The 14,051-nt window shown below is 30.4% G+C and overlaps 1 protein-coding gene across 2 annotated transcripts in view; it reads right to left on the bottom strand.

Moving 5' to 3' along the window:
- wun (wunen) overlaps positions 1-14,051 on the bottom strand; it is a 96,503-nt gene that overhangs the window by 13,408 nt on the left and 69,044 nt on the right. For both annotated transcript variants that reach the window (XM_065511956.1, XM_065511957.1), the window contains exon 3: positions 8,756-8,974. In XM_065511956.1, coding sequence (XP_065368028.1) covers positions 8,756-8,974 — 219 coding nt within the window. The remainder of the gene's footprint in view (positions 1-8,755; positions 8,975-14,051) is intronic.

Genomic DNA, 14,051 nt, shown 5'->3' with positions numbered 1-14,051 from the left:
TTGATTATAACTTGATTTCGATAAATGGGCTTGTTAATTGGCACCCAAAATTGTGAGATTTGACACCTCTCGATTATTTTCTGTGAGCTGTCATGGGTTTATGCTGATAAAAAATTAAAAATGAACATATTGGAGACCAAAATTGTTCATGTTATTCGTGACATACAGATAGTAATTTTCCCTTTTTCTGAATTTAAACAAAAATATATAAGATAATGCTTTGCCCCTTGGAATACTGAATCAGCATGAGTCTTTAAACAAACCTTTCAGAGTAGAAACACAAGCTTGCGGATAGGTGTATTGTTTTTTTTATATAAAGACGTAATTCGGAATAAATTAAAATCTACTTTATTTCCATTGCAATTTTTCTGAAGCTCTCATCTTTTTACTCTCTCTTAGTATGACAATAAAATCCGCACCGCACCGTCAGTTCGTGAAAAAAGTAGCCAATTCATATCTCCGATCCAGACGGTGATAGAAATGGTGTTAAATCGTTTCCACCTCCTTCCTATTCTATTAAGTTATTCTATGGGAGATTCAACCAAGCATGCAATCTGAACAAGAAGTGAACAGAGATTTCTGCTCTAGATTCAGCAGAATGTTTGTTGGAACAATCGATCAACAACAATTATATTCAGGGTCTTATCAATTCGAAAGAAAACATTTTCGAATTTCCATTCGAATGATTTTCTTTTCGAATCGAATTTCACAATAACCCCTCGGCCACATCGACCTTGGCATCGTACATGTAGTCTCTGAGGACCATCTCGTTTACGAGGAATTGTAGAGTCTTGCCGGAATCATACGTTTATTTTGCACTCAGACCGATCCACCGATCCAATATTTCCACACTTCTTCGACTTTGAGCCATCAGTTTAGTGCTCAACCTCCACGGATTTTTACCAGTTCGACCAGTCGTAATCGACAGGAAGAAAGTCGAAGAAAGCTCTGGTAGTACAATATTGTCCAATATTTCCACCAGACTGTCACGTCCAAAGTTCTTTCTTATATAAGTGCCCATAATATTAAGTCTAACGGCAGAGTTGAGAGTTGTCCATGTGATCATCACGCAACAGTTAAACATGGCAAAAATAGAAATGTATTACATCTGTAATCATAAGTGCAGAAGTCCATAAGATATTTTCGATTTTCTATATTAAAATATCGAAAAAATTCGAAAGTCGACATTTTGCTTCAACTACACAATTTTCAACAGTAATTCGAAAAAAAAAATAGAAAATTAAAATTTTCATTTAAAATACGGAAAAGAAAAATTTAAAATGAGAATTTTCATTTGAAATTCGGAAAAGAACAATTGATATTGAGAATTTTCATTTGAAATTCCGATAACCCCAATTGATAATGAGAATTTTCATTTATAATTCGGAAAAGAACTATTGAAATTGAGAATTTTTACTTTAAATTTAGAGAAGCTCAATTGAAAATAAGACGTTCTTTTAACGCGGCTGCTGCAAATGGAGTATGTAAATGATATTTTTCAAAAATGGGAGGATTTGGGCAACATCATTTCGGAATTAGTGGTAGTTTGTAACAATGCTCCATGTCACTGCTAAGGTTGAGCCCATATTCCCCAGTGAAACAATATGGTCAAAAATAAAAGCGCATGTGAAATCAAAAATTAATGTACCTAACACTTTTCCACCCAATGTGGGAGTACAACGACAATGCAATTTGAAAATTTGAAAGATAGATGAAGCCATTGCTCAATTAACAGTTGGCGACTGCAGCAGAGCTATTCAGCACTCGACAATATTTCATGCAGCAGAAATAGAAATGCAAAATATGCCCGTTGGTCATTAGTTTTTTATATCCTACACCACCATAGTGGGGAGGGTATTATGCGTTTGTGCAGATGTTTGTAACGCCCAAAAGTATTGGTCTAACACCCACCATAAAGTATACCGATCTACTTAGAATCACTTTCTGAGTCGATTAAACCTTGTGCGCAGAGTACAGGTCGCAAATTTGAAGATATTTCGATCAAATTTCGTACAATATATTCGGCCCAAGGACGAAGCCTATCGAAACTAAATGAAATCGGTTTATTATTTTATGTCCTCTCGAAATTGGACTTTATCGGTCATAAATGTTTAATTTATATATGTATCTACACAAATTTCGCTCCAAATAAGTTTCATATATGGGGGATTTCATGTCAAGTGAACCAACTTTTGAAATCGATGTCTTCCGATCGGGATGAAATTTGCACCAAGGTTAGCTCTATTGGATAGTAACTCAGACACAATTTTTCAACAACATCGGTCGAGAACTCTCTGAGTTATAGGGGGTAAAATTTTGACAATTTGGTCAAACAGGGGTTTTTTCTTATCCATGTAACTTATTACCTATTGTTCTTAGCAAAATGTGTTCCAAATAGTATAGATAGCTATTTCTTCGATCTTTCGAAAAAAAATATTTAAAAAAAAAAATAAAAAATTTTTAATATTTTTTTTCCGAAATCAAAAACTTTTTTGACTTTTTTTTAAAATACGCTATTTTTTTTATTTTTTTTTTTTTCTTAAAATAAAGTTTAGATATTTTCCTTGAACACCTACTTGGTCGCTTAGTGGGATGCGAGTGGGATATCTATCAAAATAAATATTTTGTAACTCAAAACATAAAATTTTTGACTTTTTTTGCAAAATCAAAAACTTTGTTGACTTTTTTTTTTCAAAATGGACCCTTTTTTAATCTTTTTTTTTAGGTCAAACAAAAGCTTAGATATTATCCTTGAAGACCCTTTTGGTCGCTTAGTGGGATGCGAGTGGGATATCTATCAAAATAAATATTTTTTAACTCAAGACTTACAATTTTTGACTTTTTTTTTTGCAAATACTTTTTTTTCCAAATGGGCCCTTTTTTTAAAATTTTTTTTCTAGTCAAAAGAAAGCTTAGGTCCATTCCTTTAAGATATTTTTAGTCCCTTAGTGGGATGCGAGTAGGATATCTATCAAAATAAATATTTTGTAACGCAAGACATACAATTTTTTAATTTTTTTTTGCAAAATCAAAATTTTTTTCCAATATGGGCCCTTTTTTAATTTTTTTTTTTTGCTCAAAAGAAAGCCTAGGTCCATTCCTTTAAGATATTTTTAGTCCCTTAGTGGGATGCGAGTGGGATATCTATCAAAATAAATATTTTGTAACGCAAGATATACAATTTTTTAATTTTTTTTTGCAAAATCAAAATTTTTTTCCAATATGGGACTTTTTTTTAAAAATTTTTTTTGCTCAAAAGAAATCTTAGGTCTTTTCCTTTAAGACCTATTTTGTCACTTAGGAAGATGTGAGTAGGATATCTATTAAAATAAAAATGTTGTAACTCAAGACATTCAATTATTGACTTTTTTTTTGCAAATTCGAATTTTTTTTCAAAATGGGCCCTTTTTTAATTGTATGTCTTGCGTTACAAAATATTTATTTTGATAGATATCCCACTCGCATCCCACTAAGGGACTAAAAATATCTTAAAGGAATGGACCTAAGCTTTCTTTTGACTAAAAAAAAATTTTAAAAAAAGGGCCCATTTGGAAAAAAAATCGTATTTGCAAAAAAAAAAGTCAAAAATTGTAAGTCTTGAGTTAAAAAATATTTATTTTGATAGATATCCCACTCGCATCCCACTAAGCGACCAAAAGGGTCTTCAAGGATAATATCTAAGCTTTTGTTTGACCTAAAAAAAAAGATTAAAAAAGGGTCCATTTTGAAAAAAAAAAGTCAACAAAGTTTTTGATTTTGCAAAAAAAGTCAAAAATTTTATGTTTTGAGTTACAAAATATTTATTTTGATAGATATCCCACTCGCATCCCACTAAGCGACCAAGTAGGTGTTCAAGGAAAATATCTAAACTTTATTTTAAGAAAAAAAAAAAATAAAAAAAAATAGCGTATTTTAAAAAAAAGTCAAAAAAGTTTTTGATTTCGGAAAAAAAATATTAAAAATTTTTTATTTTTTTTTTTAAATATTTTTTTTCGAAAGATCGAAGAAATAGCTATCTATACTATTTGGAACACATTTTGCTAAGAACAATAGGTAATAAGTTACATGGATAAGAAAAAACCCCTGTTTGACCAAATTGTCAAAATTTTACCCCCTATAACTCAGAGAGTTCTCGACCGATGTTGTTGAAAAATTGTGTCTGAGTTACTATCCAATAGAGCTAACCTTGGTGCAAATTTCATCCCGATCGGAAGACATCGATTTCAAAAGTTGGTTCACTTGACATGAAATCCCCCATATACAAAATTCATTTCACCAAATTTTGTTACGATCGGTCCATAATTAGTCATAGCTCCCATATAGACCCGCTTCCGAAAATCACTTAATCGTGCATACATCTCCTAAAAATTTTGGTATATACACAAAATTCAATATAAAAATCTTTCATTAAGACATAAATCACACGACCTAATTTCAAGGCGATCGGTCCATAATTGGTAATAGCTCCCGTATAAGGCCCACTTCCGAAAATCACTCACGAATATAAATTATTGATATTTTAAAAGAAAAATGTTTTTGCTCATTTACTTGGTGTAGGGTATTATATGGTCGGGCTTGACCGACCATATTTTCTTACTTGTTTATTATTATTATTATTTTTATAAAAATTTATTTTCTTTTTTTTGATAAAATTCTCATTTTAAATTTTTATTTTCCTAATTTCAAATAAAAATTCTAATTTTCAACGGAGCTTTTCCGAATTTTAAATAGAACTTCTCATTTTCAATTGGGATTTTCTGAATATCAAATGAAAAATCTCAATTCCAATTGATATTTTCTGAATTGAATTGAAAAGTTCTTATTTTCAATAGAAAAAAGTGTAGAGATCACTAAAGAATACCATATATTAATATGGGGTTAACAATCATTTCAGATTGCCGTTTAGATTTAATCACCAAGTCCTTTTTTCCTAGTTACATAACATAGCCTGCAATATGTTAATTCTTTAATTCTGTCACAAAAGTTCTAAAAGATAATACATATCTTTCCTACAAAGTGTTGCAACTAGCCCTATTTCACCAGTCACCTGACTAGTTCTGTATCATTTCGCAAACTCCTAGGATTATTGCTGATAAGTATTTATAAAAGTAGCTATTCGGTAAACATTTAACATTAAATCATATCATTCTTTCAAAGATTGACAATGCAACAAACCAATTATTTGACATTACACTATCGATATCAAAACCATTTTTGGTGGTTGGGCAACTAGTAGAGCTACTGTTCATACTCTAGAACAGCAATAATTACTGTGAATGTGTTTTTATTATCCATTTGTATCTGTGTTTAAAAGTTTAAAATGTAATTTGAATCCAGCTTGGGAAGAAAAAAAGTTATTTGACGATCTTTTTGTTTGAAATCTTTTAAGCAGCTTTATTATTTTTTGTTTTTATTTCGTACCTTTTGCATGAAATTAAAATTAGATCTATTGCACAACTCGTATGTCCGCATGTAAAGAGTAATACTTTTATTTATTATTTTCAAGATAAATAGACCAACATATGAAAATAAATTGAGTCAGGCTAAGTCATCATGATGTTGCAGATTTATTTTTATGCAATTTGAGTCCATTTCATGACTTATGTTTTTTTTTCCTTTGAATTGTGTACCACGTTACTTATGTACGTATAAGAGTATTATGAGCATTTTCTTGTTTTTTTTTCCTTCTGATTTATGGAAACGTATTGTTACAGCTCTGATCCTCTCTATATGAATTCATGGATCATTTTACAATAGTGTGAGAATTTATTTATTTTTCTTTGAACTTGGGTGGCATTAGTTGAGTTTTCAAACAAAACCAAAAAAAAAAGGAATGGAAAATGTATGAATTCATTTTGGATATTTTTATGCATTGTTTATAAATCCGTCACTTTGTGTTGAAATAAGTGTGTAACTTGCATTCCTAATTGTTGAGATATATGTATTTATTTGTTTGTTATTTCGGTATTGAATTTTTGAAATTCATTCATTTTTTTTCAACAATTATTTTATATTTTTTTTGTTGATTGTGTAACACAGGTGTGGCCTAGAATGTAAAACAATGTTGAACCATAAAATCCTTTAATCATTAGCAGAAAAAAAGACACACAGATTTGAGGAAAAAATTATGTTTTACACACATGTAAACTGAGAATTTGTGGTAAATACAGTGCGGATTTTCAAAGGGGATTTGTATGAAAAAAAGAAAATCAGTAATATTATATTTCTGATTTAGTTGCAACAAAGTTGAGCCATTCAATCCCTAGGATTAGTTAAAACAGATGAACAAATATTTTTCTGAACACGCCCTCTTTTGTTTTATATTTATTTATATTCCAGCGCGGAGCCAGAGGGGGGAATTTCTATTTCACCCCTTCTGGATCCAAAACCGAAAAGTTTTCATATAAAAATGAAAAAGAAAAATGTGGAATAAATTTTAATTTCCCCCTTCCACAAATGGTTGACCAGGATCAGCTACTGATATTCTGATTTACACGATTATTTTTTTTTTTTTTGATTTTTATACCTTTCACCTTCGTGAGAAGGTGAAGTTTGTCATTCCGTTTGTAATTTCTACATTTTTCATCTCCGACCCTATAAAGTATATACATATATTCTGGATCCTTATAGATAGCGGACTCGTTAAGCCATGTCCGTCTGACTGTTGAAATCAATTTTCTGAAGACCCCAGATATCATCGGTATCCAAATCTTCAATAATTCTAACAGACATGCTTTCTAGAAGTTTCCTATTTAAAATCAGCAAAATCGGTCCACAAGTGCCTGAGATATGAGGAAAAAAGCAGGACAACCTCGATTTTTGACCTATATCTGGAAAAATATTTTTTAATCCGAATTTTTTTTTCAACAAAAAAAATTTTAAAAACAAAAATTTTTTTTTTAAAATTTAGAAAAATTTTATTTTAAAATAACAATTCGGAAAAAAAATTTTTCAAAAAATTAAAAAAACAACTTTGAAAAAAAAAATTTTTTTTACCTAAAAATATAAAATTTGTATTTTGAAGTATAATTTGGTGAAGGGTATATAGGATTCGGAATATAGCTCTCCTACTTGTTTTTCATGATTTTATGAGTTTGTAAAAGCACATTCGAAATAGAATTGCTAAAATTGCATGAATGAAAAATCATAGTGTGAATCCCGTATTATTTTCTATGTATTATTTTGGACTCGTAAAAGAAATTGCTTTGAAATGTTGCATGCCCTACTTTCAGCCTCCACTTCGCCGCTCCTGAGGGGTCTGTGGAGTCCGCTGCAAAGCTTTAACTCCTCTGCTACGAATGTGAGAAATTGGATGTCAATCGGATTAGGCAAATATTTTGATTCTGCCTCACTTTGCAGGGTATATACGATCCGGCATGGTCCAATATAGCACTCTCACTTGTTTAAGTTTATTTTATCTTTAATTTAAATATTTATTTCTGTAACTTGACGTCATATTCTTGGATCTTCATATACATATTTAAAACGATGTAATGCCAATTAAACCTACTAGATCAATCTGTCTGTCTGCTTCTTTGTCTGCAACTATTAAAAGTTCGATATATAAAAAAATAAAAATTAATAATGTCAAGGAGAACTCTTTCTCTATTATAAAATATTTTAAAATAATCGCAGACAAAAAGTAGGAGTAGACACAAATAAAATATTCATATAAACATTTTATGATTATGGCTGAATAAAAATTCTATATAAATTTATAATTATAGCTGCAAGAGTGCACTCTGGCAAAGTAGAAACATATTTTACTGACCTTGAAAGTGAACTTGTTTCAAATTTCTACCACAAATAGAATAAACGAAACACACATCTCAAACATCTGTATAATGAAAACTGAATTGTTTAAAAATCCACGCCTAATTACACTAATAATTCAGCGAAAGAATCATGTTAAAGATTTATTTTGTTAAAATTGGGGTGACACTTAAGATAGAAGTCAACTTGTACTCATAACCAAAATGAATGGCAGCCCTAAAAATTAGTTTTAACAACAAAAAAAAACATGACAACAGCTGGCGGCGACAATTTTCCATTAAAAAAAAACTCAAGAAACTATCAAAAATTATTTTTGAACAAACTTAAAATCTCCCCTTTAATGTGCGGATGTCAGATATTAAAAGAAGTTTTGTGACAAGATTGAAGACAAATTTAAATAATGCGAATTATAGTAGAAGAAATATAAATACAAGTTTTTTTAGTTTTTGTTTAATTAAAATTTTACTAAAATATGTTTTCTAACATTACAGCACTTAAAATGTTTTGCATCTAAATAATACTGAAGTAATAAAATTTCCAAAAAAAAAACATTTATTTGAGAACCCTCTCAAATGTATTATATCGATAAAAACATTGTCTGCTTGACATGTGTCTTTTTTTGGGGGGTAACATAGAGACGAGACGTAATTGTCAAAAACATAAGTCTGTTGTCAAAAACTTAACTCTTGCAACAACAAAATACGGTCAATCTATTTTGTTGTTGTATCAGACATATGATTTGTTGTATTTTTGTTTGACAAATCGGAGTGTTTCGTCTCTATGTGTAATTCTCTATGGCTCTCCTTTTGAATAAATATCAATGACTTTTGGTGTGATCTAAAAAATTGTTATCTTAATAAAAGAAAATACAACTGATTCAGTACAAGTAATGTCTGTTAATGGCTTGATAATCCCTATTTTAAAACATTGCTGACAAGTACATATTTATTTAGTGTCATTTCTCTAAAAAAAAAATACTTACATCAAAGAAGTGCGGTCTTAAACGTCCAATCGAATATTTCGCAATATCAGTTGTCAGTTGACTGACAGCAGCACCAAAACCGAAAATGCCGACTTTCTTATAACATTCCACCATCCAATCGGGAATTTCATAGTCCATAAAAACGTAACGCCTTGTGGTCGAGTTGCCATTTGAAAGTTTTTCCTGATTTTTCGATTGAATAATTTCAACGATGAGTATCTGAAAAATATGGAATAAATAATAAATTAAACAAATTATACAATATTAAAATAAAATATTAGAGTCTAAAAGAATCTGTCTTTTTCAGTTTAATTAAAAATGCGGAATTTTATCAAATTTTTCGCTTTTATTTTGAAACATTTTTACAATCACCCTTATCGTGGTTGGCGTAAACGTCATACGCCTACGACAGTTTCGTACTAGATTAAAGATAAAATGCAAACTGCTTCTTTAATCTAGTACGAAACTGTAGTAGGCGTATGACGTTTACGCCAACCACGATAAGGGTGTATATAAATTTATTTAAAGTATTGACTATTGTTAGCTATCAACTTTTCCCATATTTCCTGCAACATATGTATTCTGAGCCAAAAGAACAGCTCATCTTTTCAGGCCAATATAGGGAACTCTGTTCCAAACTTATTCCAAATACTTTTTAACACATAAATTGTGGCCGAGCGTTGTCATGATGGAATATTACGGTTTCATGACTGGCCCTTTTTATCTCACCAGATACAGAGATTACCATAACGCCATGGATATTTGGCTTTGGTGTCGATTGCATTGTATTGCAAAAACTTTCTTTAAGAACACATAACTATTTTAGGTTTTTCTGTAAGGTTTCTTTACTTAGAACATATTGGTGCAAAAAACATGTCCTATTTTTTCGAATATGTCGCCCCTACGCCGTTCGGAATTTGACCTATTAATCAAAATTTCAACTTTGGGCCACATGTTCTAAATGATGTGTTCCCTATTTATCCCAAAGTATTTTCCCAGCCCAGAAGGAAATGTGGACACCATGGACAAAATTGTAAAAAATACCACTTTTGGAATTTTTGCTCCAATTTTTAGGAATTGCGGGATTCCCAATTTCCCAGCTTTTGGATGAATCCTGCTGCTCGCAAACGTTTTGAAATTGCTGCTTGAGGAGCTCCCAATGATATTGATAGCTCTTGTTGAGTTTTACAACAATCTGCATGGAGTAATGCCTTCAATTCTTGGTCATCAAACTATTTTGGCTGGCCTGGGCGATCTTTGTCTCTCGCACATTCAAACCGATGAAACACATTTCAAATTAAAGAAATAAAGCAAAACTTCCCGCATATGACGCCTTTTTGGCACAAAATCGTTTTTTCAAAGCAAAAAAAGTTTTTTTTTACATTATAATGTTCAATAACTAAGTGAGTAGAAATGACAGATATGTACCCTTCAAAATTATTGTAAATCCCGTCTTTTTAAGTCATACACCCAATATATAATAATCTCTAAATGGGGTCGTGGAAATTATGTCGCTTCACCTATATTTATAGTGGTGCAATGATTAAGGTATCGGACCTCTTTAGATTCGGAACATGAGAGTTATAAGAAATGTCCATCAAAACGTTAGAAAAATTTATAAATAAAATTTTTTAAAGGAATTGAGTAGATGTTTTTCTTTTTTTACGTTTATTATAATATTATTCCTGCCTTTAATTTCTAGGCCTTACAATTAGGGTTTTTAATTTCCCGACCTTTTTTGGTTCCCGGGAATCGGGAAATTTTTTTGTACATTCCCGAGTACCCGGCTATTCCCGAAATATATAATGATACTGTAAATTAGGAATATTATAGCCAAATTTCATATAAAAACTTAGTGTTATAATTATTAATTATCAGAGCTTCGAATTAATTAATAAAATTTGAGCTTAATTCACTAAAATCTTAATCCGTCATTAAATAATGTCAGCCTTTCATTCCATAAATACATTCCTAATATTTAATTTTTTAGATTCATTCCAAAGCATTTGTTTAAACTGAATTAATTTTAAAGTTAATTAATAACAGAGTTTATTCAAACTTTGAATGATTAAATTTTTGTTAAATCAAATCATTTCCAAAATTAATTGAAAAAATTGTCTTAAGCATTTTTGAACTAGATTTGAATTGAAGAAAAATTTAATCATTTAATACATTTTTGAAGCTATTTTGTTATGGATTTGAAGAAGAAATTTAAAGAAATTGGAATGATTCAATAAGAAATAAATTCTATAAATAATGAATTCACTTTTTAAATTTTCATACGAAAAACCCTATATAAATAATAATAAGCTTATTGCCGAGATATAAGCAAACAATTGTAAAAAAAACTTTTCACTGTTTTTTGGTGAAAAAAGTTGAATTCTAACTTGTTTTCTATGTATTTTCGTCAGTTTTTAATTCCCGGGATTCCCGACTAAAAATCCCAAGAATCGGGTAGTGAAAAATTGACAAAATTCCCGGGAAATGTGTACCGGGAATTCCCGGGATAAAAACCCTACTTACAATATGTAATTAAATCTTAAATCTTAAAACTAAACAATTATTGTTCTCTCAGTGGAGAATCATATTTGGAAAATTAGATGAGTGGTAAATCAGCTCTACGCAGCCTTGAGCTGTCTTGAGTTACTGTAAGTAGCCTTGCGAGCGGGTTCGGATGATGATGTAATTTTGATAAATAAGCTTCACGAGTTTTTCTGAATTCATCTTTGACCAAGGGTACATCTAAGTCTCTGTGGATGTTCTCGTTTCTTATGTACCATGGAGCTCCCGTCATGGTTCTTAGAATTTTGGATTGTGCCCTCTGTATAAGATCTATACTGTTATTGCTTGCTGTTCCCCATAATTGGATTCTGTATGTCCAAATTGGTTTTAAGATTGTCTTACACAGGATTACTTTGCAGTTAAGGCTTAATTTCGATTGGTAGTGTAAATTAGAAGCTTTTAGTTTCATGTGGAGCCGCTTGGCTTCAATGTGCCGACGCCAAGTAAGACGTCTATTTTTCTATGATTTACAAATATTTATTTATCTTCTGTTAAAGTGTTGAATTTATCCAATACAAAATTATTATAAAAATTGGCATCTAGTATTTTTTGATGAATTGACGAATTTTATAATAAAGATTAAAACAAATTTTTGTATGAAAAAAAAAAAATTCAACATTTGAATTTCCCGCCGCTGAGCTGAAAGGGCAACATTGCTGCTGTCAATAGGCGTTGACTCCTGTCAAAATTTGAACAAGCTGCGTCATATAGTTTGTGTTTGACAGCCATTGATAGCAGACTATCACGTGACTTGAGGGGAAAATGGAAAAAAGTGAATTTCGTGTGCTCATTAAGCATTATATTTTGCTGAAAAAATGCTCTCAAACCAAGGCTAAGTTTGATGAATACTATTGGAACTCTTCACCATCAATTTTAATGGTAAAAAAGTGCTTTACTGAATTTCGTTGTGGTCGTACAAGCACGGAAGATATCGAACTTTCTGGACGTCCAGTTGAAATCTCTAGACCCTAAAATTCACGATATGTGCCAGAGATTGTGGAAGCCATGATCACTTGGCTTCTACAATGATCACTTGGGTAAGTGAAAGCTTTCCGCAAGATGGGTGACGTGTTTGCTCACATGTGTAGTTTCCATGCCAATAATTAATGAATTAGGCTACGAATTGCTCCCTCATCCGCCGTATTATCCGGATTTAGGACTGGGTTACTATTTAGAATTAGTCAACTACTAAGGAAAATATAAGAACATTTCTTTTATTCTGAAACAATTTAATAGCAATTGTGAGGTTAAGATTCTTTACAATATTTTTAATAATTTCCCAAATATGACAACGACTAAATTATATTTGTATAATCTAAAGAATAAATGCCGCATACCGCAATTTCTTTATTATGTTCTCTTAGTTGCTTGAAAATTTTCGATATTTAATTTAAAAGGCGAATTTCATACATTTGCAATTTAACGCCATACACAAAAAGTCATTGCGAATGACAAGTGTAACCCAATTTAGAGGGTGTTGTTTCCCCCAAAGAATTGTGTAATTAAACCATCTGTTATTTGTCTTTTTTTCTCATTCGAATTTGTTGAAATTTATAAAGTTTATTTTCCCGTTGCGTTCGTTTTTTTTTATTAAGTACTTAAAAGCTTACAAATGGTGCCAATAATTCACAATGATTTCAAGATTGTTCTTCGATATTGAAACACTTGTTTAAATTTATAAAATAGATTAAATTTTACCAATATAAGTTTAAGAACGAGTGAGTGTGTAAGAGTGTTAAACATATGGTAGCACCAAAAATTGACCTAAATTTTTCTTTATTAACTGCCTGCCTGCCATGTTTTAAATTGTAAAATTTTATTTAATTTTTTTATTTTTTTAATTTTTTTACTTTTTGTATAGCCGCCATAAACACATTCATTAAATGCAAGCCCTTTTTCCTGTTATAATTTTTTGCTGTTTTGTAACATATTGATATATTTTTTTCACAAATTTTCAATATGGCAAACATTAAAAATGGAGATATTTGAATAACTCAAAGTACTAAACAATTAGAATCTTTAAAACAATCTACTACAATATATTTTATGAACTTTATTGAAATGTTATTTATCGCCCTTTATTTATTTTTTATTTTACTCGTATTTGTGCTGCAATTCTATTGTCTTGCTTGGGAACCATATGCCCAATTTGAAATTTCAAATGTTCAAACATCTTGCCTTCAAATGTTCTTCTTCAAGGGGTTTTTCTGTCTTCCCTACAACTTTAAGTTTTATTTAAATGTTGTATCTAACACCTCATAAACTATTTTAAATATTTGTATACGAGTTCGAGTAGAACAAATAAACAGAGAGAAAGACGACTTATCATACAATGTATGCACATTTGAATGTTTGGTATAGTTTTAGTGTTGCAATAACAAAACAAAAATAATTGTATTTTCTAAAAATACTAGTACTCGTCGTCGTATATTTAAAATTTATAGACACATTTTTAATTTCCTATAAATAAGATTCGAGTGCATGTTCAATATTTGTGGAGTTTAAACCCAAAAATTACCTTAAATAAGAATTTCTAAATAAACAAAGAAACATTAATTTATTGGCTCTTAAAAAGTGCTTCTGCTTCAATATTTTTAGGGTAATTAATTGGGGAGGGTATAATACATTAATGCTCCTGTTTGTAACGGTTCAGTTGGTTCAAAATTAAAATTTTGTAAAAAGCAATAGTATTGGTTATCACAAGAAAATTAGTTTAGAAAATGATCTATTGTGA

Source organism: Calliphora vicina, chromosome 5 (genome assembly GCF_958450345.1).
Source record: "Calliphora vicina chromosome 5, idCalVici1.1, whole genome shotgun sequence".
Taxonomy (NCBI): domain Eukaryota; kingdom Metazoa; phylum Arthropoda; class Insecta; order Diptera; family Calliphoridae; genus Calliphora; species Calliphora vicina.
The sequence above is the reverse complement of the archived record's forward strand: the minus strand, read 5'-3'. Positions and strand labels throughout refer to the sequence as shown.